Source organism: Nematolebias whitei, chromosome 21 (genome assembly GCF_014905685.2).
Source record: "Nematolebias whitei isolate Nwh7 chromosome 21, NemWhi1, whole genome shotgun sequence".
Lineage (NCBI taxonomy): Eukaryota > Metazoa > Chordata > Actinopteri > Cyprinodontiformes > Rivulidae > Nematolebias > Nematolebias whitei.
This window is the reverse complement of record NC_056518.1, coordinates 13,822,732-13,846,832: the sequence shown is the minus strand read 5'-3', so window position 1 is coordinate 13,846,832 and position 24,101 is coordinate 13,822,732. Positions and strand designations below refer to the sequence as shown.

The following is a 24,101-nucleotide window of genomic DNA, read 5'->3' as shown; positions in this document are numbered from 1 at the left end:
CCCCCCCCCCCCCCCCCCCCCCCGAATATTGGAGGATCTGCAGTGGAAGTGGTCTCCAGCTACAAGTACTTGGGTGTACACATGAATGACCTCAGCTGGAGCAACAACACGTCCAGCCTGATCAAGAAAGCTCATCAGAGACTCTACTTCCTCAGGTGGCCGAGACGAGCTGGTCTGGGAAGCTCAGTCCTCACCTCCTTCTACAGGTGTGCAGTGGAGAGCATCCTGTGCTCCAGCATCAACGTGTGGCATGGAGGCTGCACAGCTGCATAAAGAAAAGCTTTGCAGAGAGTGGTGAAGGCTGCACAGAAGTCTGTTGGAGTCAGCCTCCCCACCATCACAGACATCTACACCTCCAGACGAAAGAGAGCCACCTGCATCATGAAGGACAACACTCACCCAGCACACACAATTTTTACCTCGCTCCCCTCGGGCAGAAGGTTGAGGAGCATTAAGTGTAGAACCGCTATTCATTCAACCTTTATTTAAACAGATAAATCACATTGAGCCTCAAAGACTCATTTACAAGTGAGACCTGTTTGGACAGACAAAAAACAGTGGTTAACTGGACACATGAAGGAGTTGGAGGTGAAAAAAATTCCTATCAGACTTTTTTTTTTCTTGCTTGAGAAAAAAACCCTCTAATATTAAAAAAACACCTCGCACAAACAAGCACATATTTACATAGACATTCTGCAATCGGAGACGAGAGCAGTCAACAACGCATATAGATGCTCTCGAGGTGACTGTAATCATTCATTGTCCTCCGGTGAGATCCATAAACATTCTCGAGGTATGTTGAGGCTCAACATACCTCGAGAATGTTTATGGATGACATCTATGAGAATCCAAGAGTCCTGAAATGATGACCCAAAGTTTATTCAGCTGGTTCATCTGGTTATCAGTTGGAAATTCCTCAGGGAGGGGGCGGTGAGCGTCAGATCACATTTTCTCCAGGCGAATTCAGATAAGGTGGCCTTCAAGGCCAGCCAAGGGGAGCCAACTTAGATAAACACACAGATCTTTTGGGGACAGGCAGGACTTAATGACATCTACCTTGAGTCTGTGTTGGTCAACTCGGTTCCGAAATGTCCAAAATAACATGGCCACACAGATGGACCGTGACTGTGTAAAATCCCCAAAATCTGATCCATTCAGCCCAAAGCATTTGAGTCTGGGTACACGAGACACGAACCAAGCCATCATAAAGGCAAGCAGCGTGATCGGGTCCAAATTTGCTGCCGACGACTTCCTTGATTGTAGATAAAACCAGCACCAGCTGAATCCAAAATAGCAAGAACCAGTTATCGAAAATCCATATAAATATGCGTCCTTAAAATCCACAGATGGCAGCAGAGAGGGTCCTATTCTGTTCCTTCTATACATCACCCCCCTGGGAAAGATTATCAGTAGCTTCAGAAATGTGTCTTACCATCTCTATGTTGATGATATTCAACTGTACTGTTCCTTTTATGACTCAGAATTACACAAGTTAGCTGAATTAGTAAACTGTGTTTCCCATATTAAGGCGTGGCTAGCTAACAACCGCCTTCAGTTAAATTCTAACAAGACGGAAACCCTGATCATTGCCCCTGAACAGAAAGTTCCTTGGATCAAACAACACCTCGGTTCTCTGGGCTCCTCTTCTCAGCCGAACCTCAGAAACCTCGGTGTTCTGTTCGACCAGTCCATGTCTTTGGACAAACATTCAAAGCTTCTGGTAAAAAACTGCTTTTATCATCTGAGAAACATTTCTAAACTGAGGGCAATGTTATCCAGATCTGACATGGAGATGATTATTCATGCTTTTATTCTCGTTTAGATTATTGTAATTCCCTTTTTACTTGTTTTAGCAAAACTGCCGTCGCTCGTCTCCAATTGGTCCAGAACTCTGCTGCGAGGCTTTTAACAGGAACTAATCGAAGGGCTCACATGACACCAGTTTTATCTTCTCTTCATTGGATGCCTGTTGAATTTAGAATTAATTTTAAAATCTTAGTTTTGACTTTTAGAGCTTTAAATGGACAGGCCCCCCAGTACATCACTGAAATGTTGATTCTTTATTCTCCAGCCCGCACCGTTCGGTCTTCAGCGCTGAACCTTCTTAAGGTTCCTAAGACCCTGTACACACGTAGCCTGGTGTTTGAAAAAACGAATATCTGCGCAAAAAAATATCGCCGTACATACATGTTCGGATAGAGAAAATGATCGTCTACATGAACCCGGTGATGTTCACCACAGAGCGTTGTAAAGAATATGCCCAACCCATAGGAGGCAGTGTAGTGCAAAGGTGAAACGTATATCAGCCAATCACAACCCTTCAAAGCAACCACAACTTCCCTCCGAATGAATGGGCAAACAAAAACAATTGTCGCACATGTGACGTCAGCGCCGCACTGCACCATCTGTCGCAGACATAATGCGCATATCTCCGGTTCCGAAAGTCCACACGCAAACCCGAAAGAGGAGATTTCTCAAATCTCCACTTTGGTCGGAGTTTTTGTTATTATTCGTTTATAGTTACATCAACCGGAGTTCACGTGTGGATGAAAGGCCACACCGCATGATAAACTATTCGGTTTTCCTGATATCCGGCTACGTGTGTACAGGGTCTTAAAACGCAGCTTAAAACATTTTTATTTCGACAAGCTTTTAGTTAAATGTTTTACTGTTTTTACCAGCAGTTTTTACTGTTTTTATTAATGAGTTATTATTTTTGTTTTATTTTAAGCCTTTATTTCTTTATTGTTGTACAGCACTTTGTGATTGTATCTATGATAAGTGCTATATAAATAAAGTTTACTTACTTACTTACTTACAGAGAAAGACACATCAAGTCTTCAAGTTGAAGAGATATCCAGCTGCGTGCGTGCCAACAGGGAAAATCGGCTCGTCTAAAGCCAGTCTTCTCTTCGAAAAAATGTTATAAATTGAGTTGAGGGACCAACTGGTCAAAACAGCCCATAATTATGGTTCGGAAGAAATGCAAGAGGGTCTCACAGCAGTTTCACAGACAGACAGAGCAGAGCAGCAAAGCAAAGCGGAGAGGGAGGGAAGCATCCGATCTCTGCTAGAGCAAGTGGTGAAGTGATGACTAGACTGAGGAACAGCTTCTACCATGAGGCTGTTAGACTCATGAATCCTTAACCAGGATAATCACTGTGAAATATAAAATCAAATTACTGTAATGCCACTTGATTGTTGATATGTGCTGCTGATTATCCATGTTGCTGATCTTATGCTGCTGATTTATTTCATGCAGCTGTGTTCAATCGTGCTCATCTGCTCACACAGACTCATGTTTGTGCTGCTGTCGTTCAGCGTATTGTTTTTGTACTACTAGTGCTTAGCGTATTTCTTAGGTCATATCTTAGATTTTATTACTGTTTATATTTATAATTTATGCTTTTGTTGACTGTAACTGGGACCCTGTGTACACAATTTCGTTCCACCACATGTACCACATGTGGTGCGAACAATAAATAAAGAAACTGACTATTTGTGATCCAAGGCAAGTAACTATAAATATTCTATTTTCAAGCCATAATTACTTTTAGCCTACTACTATATTTCAACAAACATTTAAATTAAATAAATACTAAAATTCCTTGATTGAAATGCGTATCTTTATTTGCATGCTAGTCATAAAAATTGTTAATGTATACAAAACAAGGTACAAGAATCACTACTTCTCAGTAGAGGTGAAGGATGAAGTGAAACTGCTCCTTTTGGCCAAACTTGCCAAACATGAGGGGAAGAGACCAGATGCACACCTGTGGATGAGAAACCTGTTGCAGGAACATCCTCTGAAGTGGGACCTCCTGACATAGATGCACCTGCAGCCAAAAGGTGTAGTCTACTGTTCGCAGTATACGATGAAATCTTGAATGAGAACACTGATAAGGAGCAACAGCTGGCCAGCCCTGCAGGTACAGAACTACCTACCTGAGGTTCCTGTCGAAAGGAGCCAGGATCCATTGGTCTACCGGAGGCTCAATGAAAACCATTTCCCTCATCTTGCTCTACTTGCCTGAACCTATCTCTCTGCCCCATGCACAAGCGTTGAAAGTGAGCACCTGTTTATCTTGGCTGGACATGTAGTGGATGAGAAAAGAAGTCGTCTGTCTGGTGAAAAAGCAGAAATTCTTTTGTTCATCAAGAAAAACCTGCCACTAATGAACACGTGACTGCAATAAGTCCGAGAACAAACTTACCTGTGCCAATATCATTTCTTATTACCCACTGACTTTTGAAAATATTACACATGCTGCACCATCTGTTCAAGTTTTGGTTTTTAAAATGTAAAAAGTGGAAGACTTAAAAGGAACTGATTTTTTAAGTTACCAGTAATTTTGTAGTTTTAACAACAATTGTCTGAACTTCATTTATATTTCAGAACACTGCCTCCTGGCCAGTTAAAACAAGTTTGTATTGTTTTTAGGACATTGTTCAAGCGTATGTTTTACAATAAAATAAGATTAATAAGATTGTGACATTATAACACTTGACAGTGTCGCTTATAAACAAAATCGGTATCGGCCAAAATCGGAATCGGCGCGTCAGACTTTTTAGAGCTCGAGATCGGCCAGAAAAATGCAATCGGTGCACCCCTACAAGTGAAAGATCTTTTCTTTGATGAAGCACAAAATGACACAAAACAAAGACACAACAAGTTGTATAGAATGACACAGGGCATGTTTCCACAGCATCAGTTTCACATTAATCACACACAGCTGCTACAACTGCTTCATGAGCAGAGTATAAAAAAATATATGTCTGTAATATCCAAAAGGCAAAATGTTTTTATGTCAGAAGTCCAACACAATCCATGCAAACATTTGATCTTAAAAACAGGCATTTTAGGTGGATCAGACCTTAATGAGCCACTTATGTTTTAGGTAGTAAAATATTATATTCCTATTGAAGTAAGAGGAAAAAACATTAGATATGGACTATAAAAATATGAAACTACAGATTACAGTAGTCCCTCGTTTATCGCAAGGTACCCTGAAGCCCCGCGATGTGAAAAACACAGAAGTAGGAATAGTAGTACAAGTAGTAAGTAGTAGTTTTAGTATATATTTATATAAATGTGTTTTAATCCCTTCCCACACTCTTGCAATATTCTAAACCATGCTTCTAAACTCTAAATGCTCTAAAAGAGCACAGAATGTCATGATTTCAGCTCTCTGCTACGGCTGCGCTCTGGGCCACGCCCACTTCTCCGCTGCAGAACGGAGATCGACAGAGGAGGAAGGAGGAGAAGAAGCTGCAGGAGGAAGTGTCTCCTGCAGTGTGGGCTGCACACAGGTGCAGCAGGTGCTAAATAATTTAAAATAATTTACTTTAAATAAAAACTCCATGCCGATCCTGCGGCTCATCCATCAGTCAGCCAGTCGTGCGTCATGTCCAATCTTATTTTGAACAAACGCGATGCAGCGAGTCTGCAAAAAAACGAACCGCGAAGTAGCGAGGGACTACTGTACTCAACTTGAACAAGCAGAGTGTTTATACAAAATGTGAAGAGTTTTATTTTTGAATGAGAAATAGGAGCACAATTTCTGGAAACTGATAAAGACAAAATTGACTAATTTTATTATTTAAAAAAAAACTTATTTCTTAGGCAACTTTCAAACATAGAAGTCCATACCTCCATTATGGCTTCTTCATTCGGGAGCAGGTGACAAAGCAGTGACACGTACGTCTGACGAAACGTTGCTTGGTTGGGAATGAAGCTGCATTCGGTGCAAGCTTTGGCCAAAACCACAGCTTTGGCAACTTCGCCCATTTTCTCCAGATGTTTCACCCGCATCTCCATGAAGCCCTCACCCTCCAAGCTTATGTAAGCATCAACTGTAAACAGAGTCAAACAAAACCTGAGTGGCACAGAAAACACAGACCCTGGTATCAGTAAATCTGCACCCAATGCCAATGGACAGAACTAAATCCTAACCTTCCTCTGGGTTGGTAGACTGGCCAGTGAGGAGTGCAGTAAGGACTGGGTTGATCCATGCCCCACCCTCTCCTGTGATTTGAAGTAGAGCTTGGAGGTCGGTGCTTCCATATTGTAACAACGTATCATGTGTAATCTGAAGTAAACACATTGAGGAGCAATGAATGGATTTTTGAACGAGAGAAACTATACTTCCTATTGGCAGTCAAAGATGCCGTCGTCCTTTTCTAATAAAACTAATGGATGCCACAAAATGCCATTAGCTCATTTTACAGTTTAATAATTCATCTGCTTCAAGCAAACTTGAAATCTGACAAGAAAAAAATGAACAAGCTGTGCTCTTGTGAAAGTACTTCCTGCTGAAATAACATCAGATAATCTAATTTCAGAATAAAACCTAAGTAAAATAAAAAATAACTGCACAGCATACTTGTGTCACTGCAAGTTAAGACAGTACTGGGTAATTTCGACCCTGTACAAAACGTTTCCAGAATCACTTCAGTAATTATTTGGCAAAGCTTGGATACATTTAGTGTGCTACAAACTGTTCAGTGTGTAGCACAGTCCAAAACCCCTCTGGCTGGTGTGCACCCACTGTTAGATGGGACAGGTTCATGCAGAGTTACACAGGAGGCTGAATGGTTCGAGCAGCTGTTATTCATTATGAGAGTTGGGGGTTTGATTCCACCAGCAGTCACATGTTGAAATGTCCCTGGGTAAGACACCGAACCCCTCATTGTCTCCCATGTGTGTCCCATCAGTGTACGAATGTGATCCAAAGCACTGATTAGTCTCTATAGATTCAGACTAGCTTTGTTGAGATGTAGTAGAGTGCAGTGTGGATGTGTGTGGTGGTAAACGAGGGCACAGATTGTACTGTAAAGCACTTTGAGTATCTTCATTAGATAGAAAGGTGCGATACAAGTACAGTGCATTCACCGTTTACACAATTTGGAACCAACAAATGAGAAAAACATCCTGATGCATGCTCAATAATCCAGGTAGAAAAATCTAAAAAAGTGAAGTCTGGTCCTCTGAACATTCAAAAAAAAAAAAAAAAAAAAGTAGAAACGTTTTGTCTTTCATTCGAAATGAGAAAAACCCAACACTGCTGTCTACACTGGTTTGAAAATGTTACCACACTTTTAACACAAGGTCTTCAACACACACACACACACGACATAAACGATCCGATTCTCAAACACACACAACAACATTATCAGCAGTCACAACCACAAATTACTTCTTTATTGTGTCGAGTCGGTGTGGGCGACACCTGGGAACAGGGATACTACAAAAGCTGCTCCGAGTACTTCGCCAGTTGTTTATGCGTCTGCTTGTGAACAGAAGTCTGGCTGGCTTTGTCTTCGCGTCACGAGGGATTCCTTTATTCCCTTTCTACCAAAACAGTTTTACTGCTGGTTAGGAAACATCGCCTACCTCAGAGCCCAGTCTGTTCCAGCAACAAAGCACTGGTCCAAGGAGAACTGGTGCTAAAGTAACAATAAAATAATGTGAAAAATATATATCCTGATACATGCTCAATCATCCAGGTAAACAAGTCCCAAAAAAGGTAAGTCAGGTCATCTGGATGGATTCTTCTTGGTTGAAACGTATCGTCTTTCATCTGAAAGACTCAGTTTTTGATCAACTTGATCCAGATTCTGACTTTAGGCTGCTGCAGGAGCTCAAAGTGGGTTTTATGGCAAATAAACAATAATAAATAAAAGTTTTTAGGGATATTTTTGGTCAAAGTTTATGGATGTTTCAACTACTATGGCTGAGAATGTTAACTCTGCCCATGAACCATATGTTGGGGTTAGTAGAGAGCTGGGTGAGGAGCTGGGTGAGGAGCTGGGTGAGGAGCTAGGTGAGGCTGCAGCTGTCGCTTCCAGGTCGCCTCCGAGGCTGTGCGCTCGGCTGAATTGATAAACATTTAAAAACAAGCTTCACACACTGCCCGTGGCAGATTCTCAGGACTGGTCTTCGTGTGTACTTCCTGTATATCAGTTTAATCTGTCCTGAAAATCCGACCTTGTAAGTAAAAACCGATTAAAAATCTTCTGCTGTCGAGTGTAGCTCCTTTCGAGTACGTGAGATAAAGCGAGAATATTTTTCTCCAACAACAGTGTAGGCAGGATACAGTTTGTTTTAGAGCTTGATTCATTTCTCCTGCACAGTAACGGCTCAGGATCACTAAATAAAGTATGCAACACTGTTCAGTGTTCATGAATGTGTTCGAACCTTTAAATATTATCTCAGCACGCTGTGAACATCTACACAGGCACAACAATAACATAAAGGCACCCGGTCGTAACTTCAATGGAGAAATTAAAAAGAAATACAAGCCACATGATTTGCATGTGTAATCCATCAGAAACCATTGCTCCTACCTGAACTGACTGGTGGAACTGAAGCCAGGCTTCAAAAGGGATTTCGTTCTCAGGCACCGACAGCAACAACTCAAAACAGCTCCTGCAGAAAGAAAACACCAGACAACACTTTAACTCATCAAATCCCACAAAAACAAAGTGTCACAACCTCAACCCATCATCTTTTTATGTTAACTTTAGTAAAAAAAATACATTTTAATGTCACAGGTTGTAGCGCAAACCTTTTAATGTCTGTGACTCTTTTTAATTTCAGAAAAGAAATAAAATCACATCTGATCCCAAATACCAACCAGTCCCATTCAAAAAGTCTATCGTTACTTGATTTTCTGAAAACAATCCTACCAATTACCAGGTAGTGTGGTGGACTTTAAATTGTGCTTTGTGTGTGGTTTTTGTTAAAAGTTCCAGTTTGTAATTTTTAGGATGATCAGTTGTTGAAATGCAGAACACTGGTTTTAACTTTATGACGACAAATGGTCGCCAGAATTGGACAAAGTGTTTAGAGAGCGTTTCTTACAGCTTCAATAGCAACAAATGCCTTGTTCAAACAAAAGAGTTAAACAAATACTGCCAAGTTGAGCCAACGATTTGTAGAAACGAGTTAATGTTACACGACACATGTTTAGACTAAACTTTGTTAGAATTAATGAGCAGAACGGCAGCGTGGCCAATGCTTGTTTTTATTCAAGTCGAGAACAAAAGCAGAAGCTTAAATCTGCATTTCTAGCATGTGAGGTCATCTCATCAGGATGTAGGAATGTTATCTGTTTTTAGAGAAATTCAAGATGTTTGTGTGTAACTTTGTCTTAAAGCACTCCCACACTCATGTGGGGAACTGAAGCTTGAATCTACTCAGTCATAAACACACTTAATGTGCATGTTCTTGGCCAGCCTTAACCAAAGAAACAACCTTTGAGCTTAAAACAGCTCATGTCCTTGGCATAATTTAGCTGATATATTGTATAATTGTTTGAAAAGTTGAAGGAAAAGCTTACCGTACTTTCAGGAAGAATCAATGTGATTTAACATTTAAAAATAACTAGTAGCTGTGGTTTTTCTTGCTGCACATCTTTACACCATACAGCACTTTGTATTGATTTCATAGTTATGGTTGCACGAAACATAAAGCAAATTTAAAAAAACAAACAGTTTAGAAATAAAACTATAAAGACAGCACCTGTCAACAGCAGAGAAAACATTTATATTGAGTAAAAAAATGATAAAAGCACGACTCAAGCAAGTAGATAAGAAGAACTGAATTTGGTGACTTTTCTCAATGCACTTGTCAGGATAGCAGCTGGGAGTAACTGGAGTAACTTGTACTGCAAAAATTAACCTTTAAAGACATTTCACTAACAAAAAATGGGGAAACGTCTAAATCAGGATAGAAGTATGAATTATTTACGGTTGAAGACAATGTTTTAAAGACTAAAAGTGTTTAAAAAAGCTGATCTAAAAGCTTTAAAATGCAGTAAACATGCACACACGGCTGACAGGTGAAAAGAACGAAAAACGGACCTGCAGTGACAATCGTGTATCATCTATATAATGTAGTATTTTATTCAATACTCACAAAGCAAGTCTCTTTAAAACAAGGGTGACTCTGTCGGAGTCTGCGGTCAGGTGGGATCTGGCTGCTGCAAAGCAGTTTATGGACAGGCAGTACACCTCTAAAAGAGGCAGACCATGCTCCATGGAGTTCCTGCTCCCAGCATAGTGCATCAGTGCCTACACAGACAAAAAAAAGAAAGAAACATTCATAAAACGTTGTAAATGTAATCAAAAGAGAAGACAAGAAGGTCGTGTGTCTGGATGAACAAAAGTTTTCCTCTTCAGGGACACAGCAGCCGACACCTGGCTGATCCCAGAAGGTCTGAAGTGAGGACTCTGGGGTGTCTAGTGCTCCTGATTGGGTCTAAGGGGACTCGACAGTATGACAAACCTGACCTTCAGACATGTGAGCCTAATTCAAAATGCTAATTCAATAACATTTCAAAACAATATTTAAAACGCACAATAAAAAAATGTGACTCCCTTATTAATCGAACTGTTTAGCGGACCTCTAAATCAAAAGCAGCAACACGTGTTCTTCACCTCTGTAGGTGCAGGCTGCACATTAAATCATCACCGACACACTGCAGCACAGGGAATGTCCCAGGAGTCTCATTTAGCAGACACCTTGTTGATTGGTGCTCGTGTCCACAAAGGTACTGAATTCATTCCCCTCTGCCTAAATATATAGTGCCCTCTCTAAGGGAGCTAAGAATAAAGTCTTGACCCCCAGAGACCCGCATCAGTGCACTAATTACTACTGGACTACTTCCGACTGGTTTGTATCCACAGAAAAACCACGAACGCTGCAAGCCTTTCTGGTTGCACACTCGTGCGCATGAAAATACTTTCCCCATTTATTCTGACTGAAGGGTCAATTCACACATTTCTTGCTCGTTTGATGGGCAGGTAAGGTCAGGCAGGAATCCCCGTGGATGGACGGTGGTGGACGTGGACTATGATGTTTGAAGATGACAGCAGCTATGTCTACATGGACATAAGTAACCGGATCAAACAGCTGTTCGGAATAAAAATGCATCCTGTTCTGGTTATTTTTTGTTTATTCAGCGTGATCCGAAATAATTTGTGATCAGAACGAAACGGGTGGTTTACGCCGATTCGTAACCCGAACGATGCGCATGTAAACACTTGATCTGTTCGTTTTTATCTGATGGTGACAAACTGACCTGACTGCGCATGTGCGACTGTCATGTCCGCCTGGCTAATGCTAATAATATTAGCATGTCGGGGAAGCAAAACTGGTCGGTGAGCGACAACATTTCTACTAGAAACTTAGAAAGAGCTCAAAATGATCTGCATCACCTGCAGCTCAGTCAGGGAGTGCAGCAACGTCTCCACCATCATTAAAAACTGTTGCGGGTCCATTTTCGGTGCTCAGGTTTGTTTACGTTCACCTCGGAAGTAGAACTTCTTCTTCTGTGTTTTTTAAGGAGTTTACTACTCTGCGCATGTCAGTACTTCTGTTCAGAACAAAGCCCGCTGCATGTAAACGCTCGTCGTGAACAGATTGTGCCCATGTAGACGATACATTCGAATTATTTAATCTGAAAACATTTCAATCCGGTCAAAGAATTTTGCGCATGTAAACATAGCTGTTGTGATCCGTGATGAGAACAAGGAACAGGTGGAAGAGAATTTGGAGAGGTTTTTGTCCCTGCTTCTCTGGTGGGACCGAACAAGCCGAGTCCGGACCGAAACGTGAATGCAGGACACCGATTGGTCAGGGGGAGGAGTCACTGGATCTCAGAAGCTTTTCACCGATCCGCCATTTGCAACTTCTCGGAACACGGAAACTTAAAAAAAAAAAACATTTTATGTATAAAAAATGCTTTTTTATCAGTGAAGAATAAAAATAAATAAACGGTGCCGGCTTTATCATGAAATCCTGTTGTCACTTTGACTTTATTAAATAATCTGTTAATTAAAGTGAACTCAGCTGAAAAATCATAAAAAAACTAAATTATTGGATCTCAGGAATATTTCCCTCAAACATGTTTAAAGAAGAGACTTTAGTTCAACTTTATTCTAACCCACAGACGTACAAATCACAAAACAAGAATTACACTTTTAATCAAAGCTAAAATAAAATCCGCAAACAAGAAACTAAACCACATATTTAAATTGAACAATAAAAGTAGACAATGAGTGCAAATACATCAAATGATGAAGAAAAACAGAGAATTTTTAATATAAATGTTTTTGTAGAATCTGGTTCATTAGAGATTTAATTCAGTTCAGTTTATTTCTAAAGCACCAAGTCACAACAGAAGTCGTCTCAGGGACTGAACAGAAACATTCACATATAAAATAATAATTTAACATTATTTATCTGAGGAGCAGACTGCTCTGAGTTTAGCTCATCGCAGAACTCTCACTCGGTGAACTAAAAGTTTATTAAAGTAAAGTAAAATTGTAAAGAAAAACATTAGTACGATCCGAGCCATGAACTAGTACATTCTTAGTTCATGACTCGGATCTTACTAATGTTTTTCTTTACAATTTGTACTTTTGTTGGATGTAACTGGGACCCTGTGTACATAGTTTCATTCCACCTCGTGTACCACATGTGATGTGAATGACAATAAAAATCCTTGTATCCTTGTTAAAAGTTCATTAGCAGGATTTTGGATTCTGGACACGCCTCCAGAACCCGTCCTAAAGTGCGGCGCAAATCAGGCTGATCTGAGCAGGACTGAGGCTGAGGAGTGGTGCAAAAGTGGCATTAGAGGGGACAGAGATGTTGTTGGAGTGAGGACAGAACTGGAGAAGGACGACTTGCTGTAGAGACCCCTAAAGGGAATAGATGAAAAACTGCTGACTGGGGGATAAAAAAAGGGAGATCTCTTTAACAGCAGCCACAATTTGGCTTTAAAGTAGCTCACATGAATGTCTCGGGAAATCATGTTCCAATGAAAGAGCCCACCTCCACAGCATTAATAATAAGTTCACAAAATATCTTTTTTTGTTGCCCATTAGGTAATGCCCAAATGGGGAGCTCCACTTCTTTTAGCACGTTTATCTCTTTAGCTCCAATTTTGATTAAAGAAAATTTTATTAGATTTTTTTTAGCTCCTCTCAAACCAAAGTTCGTCTCTATCAAGGATGTGCATTTGATCATACATCAGGGAAACAAACAGCCTCTGGCCAAAAGCATGGCCCAGCACAGAAGAGGAACATCATCAGGCCAAGACTGCACTACTCATCCGCAGGCCAGCGGTCACTCTTTCAGGGATGAAGATGTGCACATCTGTGCACACAAGGTGGTACCCACCACTGCACCCTGTATTCACTGGTTAACTGAACATCATTAACTTCACGCAGACTCTCCCACTGGTACATTTTCATATTTAAATCACTTCTTGGTCTGTTGCCTTCATACATCTCCTACATGTCTCTGCGTGAGTGCAGCTACAGCGTGCGCTCTCAGGACATTATTACCTGCAGTGTTCCCTCAGTGAGGACTGAACTCGGCAAAAGGACCTTCTCCTACTCCGCTCCTGTTTCCTGGAATATCTTGTAAAAAGACCAGAAGCTCTCAACCTTGACCTCTCTAAGTGGCTTTAAGAATCTGTTGGGCTCCTGGCAGGGACCAATGCAGACATGTTCCTGTTTTTAGTTTTCTACATTCGCCTTATAAGCTAGCTGTTTTTTGTTACTGTTTTTCCCATCTTATTTTAATTTGTTAAAAAAAATAAAAATCTGTATGCCAACTGTTGTCGTTGTTGTCATCATTCTTTGTTGAAATCAGGTCTCTCTTGTAAATGAGTCCTCGAGGCTCAATGGGATTAACCTGTCTAAATAAAGGTTGAATGAATGAATGAAAAATCCTTGATAGAGGAATGCTGGTTTAAATTCCAGAAGCCATATTTGTTAAGATAACCCATCTATTGTTATAAAGGAGGAGAGGCCTCTGTGTTCAACTGCCCCCCCTCTGACAACGCTGCATCTCTCAGCCATCAGGGCACCCACCATCAATTGTTATGCTGATGATCCACCTTTTGCATGTCAACAATTACTGGTAGTTTGACAAACTGATCACCAGCAAACTGGTTGATACACAGTGAGAAGGAGCTTAGTTAATTAAATGCAGTTTTGTAAATGGGTTTAAACTCCTACTTGGGTGATAATTTTCACTTTTCATTTCAATGATTTATTTACATTATTTTTAATGTTTAAGTTTTGATGGCTCCGTTGAAAGATGCTTGCCTGGTTGAGTTGTAAAAGCTGTAGTTTTGCTATTTAAATTATTTCTATTGACTGGAAAAAACAACAACATGCACCCCCTCCCTAGGCTGACACCTCGGTGCAAAGCACGTTTCTAATGTAAATCCAAATGCAAAACAGTATAAAATCAGATTAACATGTAGAGATCTGCCCCGCCCCATCCTGTAAGCAGAAGTGCATAATCATTATGTGCAAATGGTAGCAATGTCTTCTCGTGCAATCATCATATTTTTCAATACTATTATGATTTATTGCCCACAAAATATGAAGCCAAATAAGAGGAAACCCGCCTGACGTCATTAGGCAATACAAATACAATAAAGCACGCATTTATCAAGTGACAGGGAGTTGTTTAATGAAATTAAGTGCATTCGTCAATTTGATTAAAAATACACATTGTGCATCTGCCTTTCAAATCCAACTAAGCCATTGATCCAGCAGTAGTCGTCGCAGGTCACCTCATTTTTCAGGATGCGAGAAAAAAAATAGTGCGGGTGAGCTAACAGAGAGCTAGCATCTGTATTGCATGATAACGTTACCTGGCAGAAGTTGTCACAGTACTCCGTGGAAGACGCAACGGATATTTCCTGCTGTCTAAGTACGTCTTCGAAAGCTCTCAGTGTTGCCAGCAGCGTCTCCACTGCCATCACACTGTTTCCGGCCGTATCCAAGGCCCAGTCGCTCCATTCGTGCTCCGCTTCGACGCCCTCCGCCATCTTCGCTCTCCGCCTCGGCGCGTATGCAGTGCAGGATTGTGCTGCGTTCAAGGACTGTCAGAATTCTGTGACACGTCATGTGAACTTCGCCTGAAACGCTCGAAAAACAGACGGAGTCGAATCGCAACCTTTGTTCATAACAAGCTTCTTCACCAAAAATGTTTAATTTGTAAACGTTTTAACATTTACTAGAATAATGTGTTTGCAATGCTTTGTCAATAGCAATGAGACACATTTTCTGATTATTGTGATAACGCTGAATCCAGAAAAATCGAGATTCACAAACTAAATGAAGGAGTCACCTGACACCACTCAAAGTTCAAGGTTCTTTAGTCATTCACATCACATGTGGTACATGAGGTGGAACGAAATATGTACACAAGGTCCCAGTTACATCCAACAACAGCAACAATATTACTTGTAAAAGAACGAGTAAGGATCTAAGATATAAACTAAGAAATATGCTAAACTAAGAAAAATGCTAAACACTAATAGTTCCAAACAATACGCAGAACAACAGCAGCACAAACACGAGTCTGTGTGAGATGCGTACGAATGAATGAATACAGCAGCATGAAATAATCAGCAGCATGAGATCGGCAGCACGGATAATCAGCAGCACACATCAACAATCAAAGTGGCATTACATTGATTTTTATTCTCACAGAGATATCCTGATTAGGGATTTATGAGTTTTAACAGCTTCAGGGTGAGTGGGGTCCTTCATGATGCAGGTGGCCCTCTTCCTGCATCTGGAGGTAGATGCCTGTGATGGTGGGGAGGCTGACTCTGACAAACTTCTGTGCAGCCTTCACCACTCACTGCAAAGCTTTTCTTTCTGCAGCTGTGCAGCCTCCATGCCACACATTGATGCTGGAGCACAGGATGCTCTCCACTGCACACCTGTAGAAGGAGGTGAGGACTGAACTTCCCAGACAGCTCATCTCAGCTGCCTAAGGAAGTAGAGTCTCTGATGTTGTTGCCCCAGCTGAGGTTGTCATTCAGGTACACACCCAAGTACTTGTAACTAGAGACCACTTCCACAGCAGATCCTCCTATATTCAGGGGTGTAGGTGTGTTTGTTCCATCTGAAATCCACAACCATCTCCTTCGTCTTCTTCACATTGTTCTTCCTGCACAAGCTCTCCAGGTTTTCCACTTCCTGCCTGTAGCTGAACTCATTGTTGATTGTGATGCATCCAACCACCACTGTATCATGCAAACTTTACAATATGACAGCCCAGATGGGTGCGCAGTCATATGTGAGCAGAGTGAACAGGAGGGGGCTCAACACACATCCCTGAGTGAAGCCAGTGCTGCTGAGGGTTATGGTGGGACCCAATAGGTATAATATGTACATATTAAATTCCAGAAGTAAACAAATGAAAACACCTGCCAAGAATAACACTGCAAAGCTATTCTAAATAACGAAAACACGACACCAAAAACTACAGAAAAGTACAATGACCAACAACAATCAAGAGGCCCTAAATAAATTTAGAAAATGTTCGTAATCAGATTTAAAATATCCCATAAGTGAAATATTAAAATAGGAGAGACATAAAAATATTACACATATATATCCCAGAGACCAAATATCTCCAAAGATGCAAGATGGCTAACGTTAAATGTGAAACAAAACCAATTCAAGCCACATCCATAAAGTGATCAAACACCAAAACGAAGCAGAATATTCACAGCCTATATTGGCTTAACTTGTAATTTATTTATTTTTTGTTTATTTTGAGGGTTTTACCTGTCCTGGTCCTGTGTAATGCTCATGGGTGTTGGATTTGCCACACACACAAAAAAAGAAACAACAAACATACATGTATTTATGCAATGAATTGTACATAAAGCAATTATTATGTGAAAAATGTCAAATGTGCTTAAGTATGGTGGCTAAATTGAGTATAGTGAGGAAAAATAAATCTCAGATCCAGAAAGAAATGTTTCCAGGTCAGGTATTTATATATTTTTTAGATTTTAATCAGAAATAGTTTTATCACTTTTGCGGCTGGATTAGTTTATTAATATTTGGCGCCCCCTACCGTTGAGAGTGTGAACGTCACATCCGACCCGGAAGTACTTTTTTTTGGTGCACGTGTAGAAGGTAAGCGCACTAAAACATATATAGCAGCGTTTATAAGGAGTAAATTAGCTATAAGACAATCAGCAAATGTTTAATTAAAAACAATAAAATATATCCAGTAAGGTTTGACTTTGCGACACTGCTGTAAAGTAGCGTTGACGACGAGCAGTTATTTGTGAAGTCGAAGTAAAGTTCTTGTTTGCGTTTCCTCCAGGCCTGCCGTAGCTGCCATCATGGGGAAGTCCAAGCAAATAGGAAATCACAAGAATGACAAGATGAAGAACATCGCGAAGAAATGGAAGACGAAGAGAAGAACGAAAGACCTGGACCAGATCCACGTGGACATGAAGCCAGAGACAGCTGCCAAACTGCTGCATCAGGAGGTGGACTACGACGTGACGGGATGTGCTCAACACTACTGCCTACACTGCGCGTAGGGTTCATTATTAACTGTGTTTGTCTGTTAGCAAAATATCTAATGAACCACTGGATGAATTGTAATGAAACATCTACAACTTCAGCTTTAGGATCAATCTGATTCAAGATGGTTGACTTCTGATCAACTTAAAATAAATTGTTATAAGATAAGAACTTTATTGATCCCGCAGGAAATTGTTGTGCCAGAGTTTCAGTGCAAAGCAACACACACAAGGAATCACACAAGTTAAAATTAAAAACAACATAAAAATACCAACATTAAATTCTAAAACGGGTGCAGATAGAAACATTAAAGTGTTTATTGTGGTGCAGGATTAATTTTATTGTCCTATGTGTGGAAAAGGGGGAGGAGTTTAAAAGTTTGACAGCCACAGGGAGGAAGGACTTCCTGTGTTCTGTGGAGCGCCTCAGTGTCTCAGTGTACGACTGAAGGTGCTGCAGTAAGAGTCCAGGGTGTCATGCAGGGGGTGTGACGTGTTGTTCAGGATCTGGAGCAGTTTCCTCCTCATCCTCTGCTCAGACACCTCTGTCAGAGACTGCAGGTCCACTCCCAGAACTGAACCAGCTCTCTTCATGAGTTTATCGAGTCTGTTGGCATCAGCTTTCTTCACCCTGCTGCCCCAGCACACCACAGCGTGGAAGAAGATGCTGGAGACCACCGAGTGGTAAAACATCTGCAGCATGGTCCTGCAGACATTAAAGGATCTGAGTCTCCTCAGAAGAAAAAGGCGACTCTGTCCTTTCTTGTAGAGGGTGTTGGTGTTAGCTGTCCAGTCCAGTTTAATGTCTAGGTGGACCTCCTGGTAGTTGTTGATGATAGGGTTGGGGGGGCTGGTCTTCTTTCTTAGTCCACCTGTAGCTCTTTTTTTCCATTGTTGAGTTGCAGGTGGTTCTGTCCACCACACATCTGTATTCAGCTTCCTGGTCACCAGTGATGCAGCTCACAATGGCAGCGTCGTCTGAGAACTTCTGCAGATGCAGGATTGTGAGTCGTACCTGAAGTCCGAGGTGTAGAGGGTGAACCGAAACGGCGAGAGGACCGTCGCCCGAGGTGTTGATGTGGTTGTAGATGATTCACTCACAGCACATACTCTTGGCTTGACATCCTCCTGATTCTGCATGAGTTTATTTCAAGATTTGACCAAAACAGCTTCACCATTTTTCAAGACGAGCTTGGTCTAAAGTTCTGGTGTGAAAGCTGGTGGGATTCACGTTAGTCCTACTCTAAAGTCCTTCTAACGGCTGCCTGTTAATTTTGTGATTTCATATTTATGTTATTGTGTTTTTAATGCCGTCCACGGTCGAGCACCAGCCTGTGTCAGACAGATGGTTTTGGTTTTATGAACCAAGACCACCCCTCAGATCCTCTCTTCCTCACATGTAGCTGTTCCACTGAGCAGATCAAGAACTTTCGGAGATTCTGGCCTTGCGGAACTGTGGAGCATCCTGCCGCAGCATCTGAGCAGAGGACGTTTAAAATTGTATTTGAATTGTGTCATAGGTGTTTAATAGAATTAAGCTTGACTGAATGCTAGTTTGTAATTTGACCTTTTTTTTTTTTTTTTAACCATCTTAACTTTGAGTTTAATGCCCATAAATGTTACATCAGAACAGTACAAGCTACTTAAAATGAAAAATAATGCTCCAAAGTGTGTTGTAGGTGACTTTTTAAATTCTGTCTCGGTGTCTTTTAGGAGATACTTTGTCGACATGAGGTCTTTGAAAGAGCACTTCAAAACTAAAATGCACAAAAAACGGTACGGCACTGTTCACTCAACACCACGACTGTGGGGGGGAATGTTTTCACTTGGATGCTTTTATATTGTTTCCGGAGAGAATTTGAACTGTTGCCTCCGTCTTTGCACCACCCAGGCTGAAGCAGCTCAGAGAGGAGCCCTACACTCAGGCAGAGGCAGAGAGAGCTGCAGGCATGGGCTCCTACATCCCTCCGAAAGCTGTTCACGTGACGACGCAGCCTGTGGAAGAGGACATGGACTGACGCAAAGCTGCCCACTTTAAAGCACGAACCGACTACATCCACAACAAGAGCATAAAGAAATCGGTTCGCGCTTCAGTTATTTGTTGTTGTCACAATTCCAGACGCGAAGGCAAAGACTGGTTGTGACAAACATGGTTGTTTTTCAGCTAGCTGTGATGGAGGTATTTAAATCTGATTGTTCTGGATCAGGAAGTCCCAACCACTTAGTCTGATGTATGTATTTGAGTAATGACACAAAAGGGTCATTGTGTGCAGTAATAATAAACTATATGTTAAAAGTTACATGCACAAGTTTAACATAAGAAGTAAAAGTTGGAGGGTCTGAGCTTCAGATGGACCTTTCTGTTTGGTGAATGTCGAGCTTCGTGGGATTTGACAGCTAAGTTCACACAACAAGAATGCATCAAAGTTTTTAATGCAAATGTCAAAATAAACTTGACATATTTAAATATTCTATGCTAAACCTGTATGATTTTATTTAGCTTTTTTTTGTGTCTATTTTCCTGTTTGATAAAAAGGTAAGCAGTTGAAAATGGAATTGAATAAAGTGGTTGAGATACTATTAACAGTATTGCCTACCAGGAAGTCCTTGATCGCTAACTTCAACAAAGATATATTAATATATAAAGAATTTATAAACGAAATTAGAAAGCATTATCATTACACGTGCTTTTTGTCAAGTCAATTCAGATGTGTAGATTTATAACGTTCTAAGTTGGGTATATATGAAGTAAATTGTTTAAATTTTTAATACAATTTGAAACATTTTATTGACAAAACGTTTTATTTTTTTTCATTTGGTTGCCTTATAAGTGCAACGTTGTAAAATGTACAAGGCAGATTTTTAGCAGATAAAGGAGTTTTATTAAAAAAAAATGGGGTTATCTTTATTTGCTGCCTTTAAATAAAATACTAAAGGTGCTTTTTCCTCCCCTATTTTGTTTTACTTGAATGTGTAACAAGGTATAACTTTGATGAATGTAGTAAAACATAATTAGCTTTAGTACAAAAACATGCAGTATCAGTGGACAATGGGGCTCTGTATGCACCAATCTATTTTTCAATGAAAATTAAAAAGTAGGCTACAAGAAAATGCAGGACAAAACTCCATGTCCAGCCAAAACAAACGACAGAATGGGGAAAATAAATATTATAATAATAATTTTATTTAAAAAGCGCCTTTCATGCCACCCAAGGACACTTTACAGTAAGAACAAAGATCAACAGGAATAAATTACTTAAAGAATATAAAATACATACAGAATATAAAATGCATACAAATGTATATGACATGCTCTTTGGACATATTTTCAGTCATTATTGTTCAAAAGTTATTACATTGTATACTATTTAATACTGAACGCGACTGTAAAACGTTCTTTGAAAATACATTTTCCTTTTCTATTTAATACAAAGTGTAAAAGTTTCTGTAGACGTCATGTGAGCAGGTATGTTAGAAACCAGAGCAATGTACTTTTTGTAAAACATTTTGGTGCGATCTTAACATGTTCTTTAATAGAAAATGTGATATACTTGCTACAACTTCACGCAGACTCGCTCGCTGGTACATTTTCATCTTTAAATCACTTCTTGGTCTGCTGCCTTCATACATCTCCTCCTACATGTCTCTGCGTGAGTGCAGCTACAGCGTGCGCTCTCAGGACATTATTACCTGCAGTGTTCCCTCAATGAGGACTGAACTAGGCAAAAGGGTCTTCTCCTACTCCGCTCCTGTTTCCTGGAATATCTTACAAAAAGATCTGAAGCTCTCAACCTTGACCTCTCTAAGTGGCTTCAAACATCTGTTAAGTTCCTGAGAAGTACCACTGCAGACATGTTCCTGTTAGTTTCTACGTTGCCTTACAACCTAACTGCTTTTTGTTACTTTTTTAAAATACCATTTTTATTTTCGCTTGTTACTCTCAATTTGTATGCATCCTTTATGATTGTCTTTGTTGTCCATTGTTGTACATTATTGTCATCATTCTTTGTTGAAATCAGGTCTGTTGTAAATGAGTCCTTGAGACTATAAATAAAGGTTGAACAACAACAACAAAAAAGAATGTTAAACATATATTATTTTTGGTGTTTCTAATATTAGAACATCTGGGATGGAATATGTCATTAACTTTCGTATTCTGTTGGCTATATTCCACATACATGCCAGCAAATATGAAAAACACAAGTCCAACCTACTGTTTTCAAAGCCAATCAGCAGTTTTTTGGACTCTTTAAAGCTTTGCATTAACTCTAAAGCTATGAAACTTAAAGCCTTATGTGATGACTTCGATTTATAACCTTTTATTTTGTCTCATTGATTCTTTATATTTGTTACTCCCTCACCTCGCGCATAGTACTAGTTATGTGCAGTACATTATATGAATTGAATGTATGTTATTTGTAAATAAAGTTTGTTTAAAAAAAACAGAAGGCGGCAGGCTATTTTTCCAGACCGTACCATTACTGAGGTTTCAATCAACGTTAGTTTATTCGCTTTTCATTAAGAATATACAACTTATTTCACCACGTAACTTAAAATATTTGGCAATATACTATTTTATTTTATGTTGTTTATCATTAGTTTCTGTTTATCGACATTCCTGTCTGTGTAATCCCCCCCTACGTCTAGCTGATAATGGTACGGTCCTGGACCGGTCGCTTATTTTAGCGGACAAGGACAACTACGGTGTCACTGCATATGCGGAAATAGAAAATGGCGAGGTTTTTGAGGCCTAATGTCCGGAGTTTTATCATTACTCAGCTGAGAATGTCCTCCGACCAGGTAATAAACGAGCCGTCAACTAATGACTCCATTAAAATCTTCCTTAGTGACTGTCAGCCTTGTGTGTGAGTCAGTAGCGTATGCTAACGGTCTTGCTAGCCTTCCAACATGTCGGAACCCAGACAAAGTGGAATTGTGATGATATTACAGATCAATTCAATTATATTACAATATTATATTATAGGACATATTTATTCCACAAAGCGTTTTGTAAAATTTTCACCTGAAGGTGACAGATTATGTAATGTTTTTTGTTTTTTCATTCAACCTTTATTTATACAGGTTAGTCTCATTGAGTCACGAGGACCCAAGAGAGACCCGTTTAGACAAACAAACATAAAGTACAGACAACAACAATAAAATGGAATTAAATAATACAAAGTAGTGTTAAAACAAAATCAAGGTGCCTTTTATAACAATGCAAAATACTTAAAACAATAACCTATTTATTCTATTGACCTTATGAATTGTTTAAAATCCCTTCAATGTTTTTAAACTAACAGTTCGAAGGTTATAGAAGTTTGTTTAAAGTATATAATTGAAAAAAAAACAACTTTTTTTCCTCTGCTGTGACGCAAAACTGATTGACCTTCAGTGTTTAACTAAATAATTGTAAACACACAAGAATTGATAACTTAAGTGTGGAAAGCGCCTGTATCATTTCTTTAATAACAATTAATTTGTTGCGTTGCTCTCCTTTTACGTGTTTGTTCCCAGCTGGGCGAGCTGGGTAAAGGTGCAGGGAAAGGTGGTGGAGGCGGAGGTTCGATCAGAGAGGCAGGTGGAGCCATGGGGAAGAGGGAGGCTGCCATGGAGGAGATGTATTTCAAGTATGTCGCACAATTTACTCGAAATAAATGGCACGTTGCATATCGCTGATGCTTGTTTGCTCTTTTTTGCATTTAAGGCGTAAGGAGCAGGAGCAGCTGGCTGCACTGAAGCAGCACCACATAGATGAAATTGATCACCACAAAAAGGAGATTGAACGACTCCAGCGTGAGATTGACCGTCACAAGGGAAAGATCAGAAAGCTGAAGTATGACGACTGAGAAAAACGCTTCAAGAATAATTGTTTTCTGCTCAGCTGCCCTGGAAGATTGTAGTTGAACCTTCTGTTGCTGTGTGCACAGTTACCAAGCAGCCCATGAAAGTGTTAGGGCTTTTGATTTTCTGTAAACGCTTGGAAGTTATTAAAACTGTTGAATACTTATTGATTCTTTCCTTTGCATGCTGTAACAGAAATTGCACAATATTTATAACCTTATAGTCGTACATTGCAAGCAACATAACACGGTGGAAACGCCTTTTTTCCTTCAACCTTTTATTTATACAGGTTAGTCTCTAAATATTGTTACATTATGTGGCACATGGCATGCTATGGTACATGCTAGTTTGAAGTGTTGAACACTACATTTAATTGTTTTATCTTAATTTTACACCTCTTTTCACTGTATATACTTATATTGTAAGCCCACTCTTTTATGTAACATTAGTTATATAGTAATGATTAATCAGCATAATAAATTATTGCTTTCCAAAAACACATGGCTGTTTTGTAAATTATAAATATAAAGTAAAAGCCAATACTCTAGATCTGTTTCTAAAACGGCAATAACAAATAGGGTAAGCTCAATCAGGTAGATGCATCACAAAAAAGGTTAAGTCATGTCAACTGGACAAGTACTAAATGTTTTTTTTATGAAAAAAGAAAAGGTCATTTGGACATAATTGGTCAATTCAAGAAATTTGAGCACCTCAAACACTTTACCTAATTTGATGTCAAGACGCTGACCGATATGAAAAGAGCACAAAACTAAAATTGAAGAGAGGTTCATCAAACGGTGCATTTCTTGGCAGATATAGCAACAACCTAGCAATAATGTTTATTGAAATGGCAACAATTTCAGGAATCTACAGACATTTGTTAAAATC

General features: G+C 39.9%; 3 protein-coding genes across 3 annotated transcripts in view; 2 read left to right on the top strand and 1 right to left on the bottom strand.

The window, feature by feature from the left end:
- rlf (RLF zinc finger) overlaps window positions 1–14,879 on the bottom strand; it is a 26,468-nt gene extending 11,589 nt beyond the window's left edge. Inside the window, exons 1-5 of the mRNA XM_037695192.1 lie at window positions 14,682–14,879; window positions 9,920–10,074; window positions 8,347–8,428; window positions 5,954–6,089; window positions 5,651–5,853 (exon numbers count right to left, since the gene is read on the bottom strand). Of these exons, the coding sequence (XP_037551120.1) occupies window positions 5,651–5,853; window positions 5,954–6,089; window positions 8,347–8,428; window positions 9,920–10,074; window positions 14,682–14,858 (753 nt within the window). The 5' untranslated portion in view covers window positions 14,859–14,879. The remainder of the gene's footprint in view (window positions 1–5,650; window positions 5,854–5,953; window positions 6,090–8,346; window positions 8,429–9,919; window positions 10,075–14,681) is intronic.
- A 2,040-nt stretch (window positions 14,880–16,919) lies between these two features.
- znf593 (zinc finger protein 593) lies at window positions 16,920–19,836 on the top strand. The gene is made up of 4 exons (XM_037694531.1): window positions 16,920–16,971; window positions 17,165–17,383; window positions 19,083–19,145; window positions 19,261–19,836. The coding sequence occupies exons 2-4, from the start codon at window positions 17,184–17,186 to the stop codon at window positions 19,385–19,387; spliced, it is 390 nt and encodes a 129-aa protein (XP_037550459.1). The 5' UTR covers window positions 16,920–16,971; window positions 17,165–17,183; the 3' UTR covers window positions 19,388–19,836.
- Window positions 19,837–22,041: 2,205 nt separating this feature from the next.
- atp5if1b (ATP synthase inhibitory factor subunit 1b) lies at window positions 22,042–23,379 on the top strand. The gene is made up of 3 exons (XM_037694545.1): window positions 22,042–22,169; window positions 22,887–22,999; window positions 23,077–23,379. Exons 1-3 carry the CDS (start codon window positions 22,101–22,103, stop codon window positions 23,216–23,218), a joined length of 324 nt encoding a protein of 107 aa, XP_037550473.1. The 5' UTR covers window positions 22,042–22,100; the 3' UTR covers window positions 23,219–23,379.
- The last annotated feature ends 722 nt before the right edge of the window (window positions 23,380–24,101 follow it).

Coding starts and splice junctions, on each gene's coding strand:
- znf593 (XM_037694531.1), top strand. CDS start 17,184: ATGGGGAAGTCCAAGCAAATAGGAAATCACAAGAATGACAAGATGAAG. Junction 17,384..19,082: donor CACTACTGCCTACACTGCGC/GTAGGGTTCATT, acceptor GGTGTCTTTTAG/GAGATACTTTGTCGACATGA. Junction 19,146..19,260: donor ACTAAAATGCACAAAAAACG/GTACGGCACTGT, acceptor TGCACCACCCAG/GCTGAAGCAGCTCAGAGAGG.
- atp5if1b (XM_037694545.1), top strand. CDS start 22,101: ATGGCGAGGTTTTTGAGGCCTAATGTCCGGAGTTTTATCATTACTCAG. Junction 22,170..22,886: donor TGAGAATGTCCTCCGACCAG/GTAATAAACGAG, acceptor GTTTGTTCCCAG/CTGGGCGAGCTGGGTAAAGG. Junction 23,000..23,076: donor ATGGAGGAGATGTATTTCAA/GTATGTCGCACA, acceptor TTTGCATTTAAG/GCGTAAGGAGCAGGAGCAGC.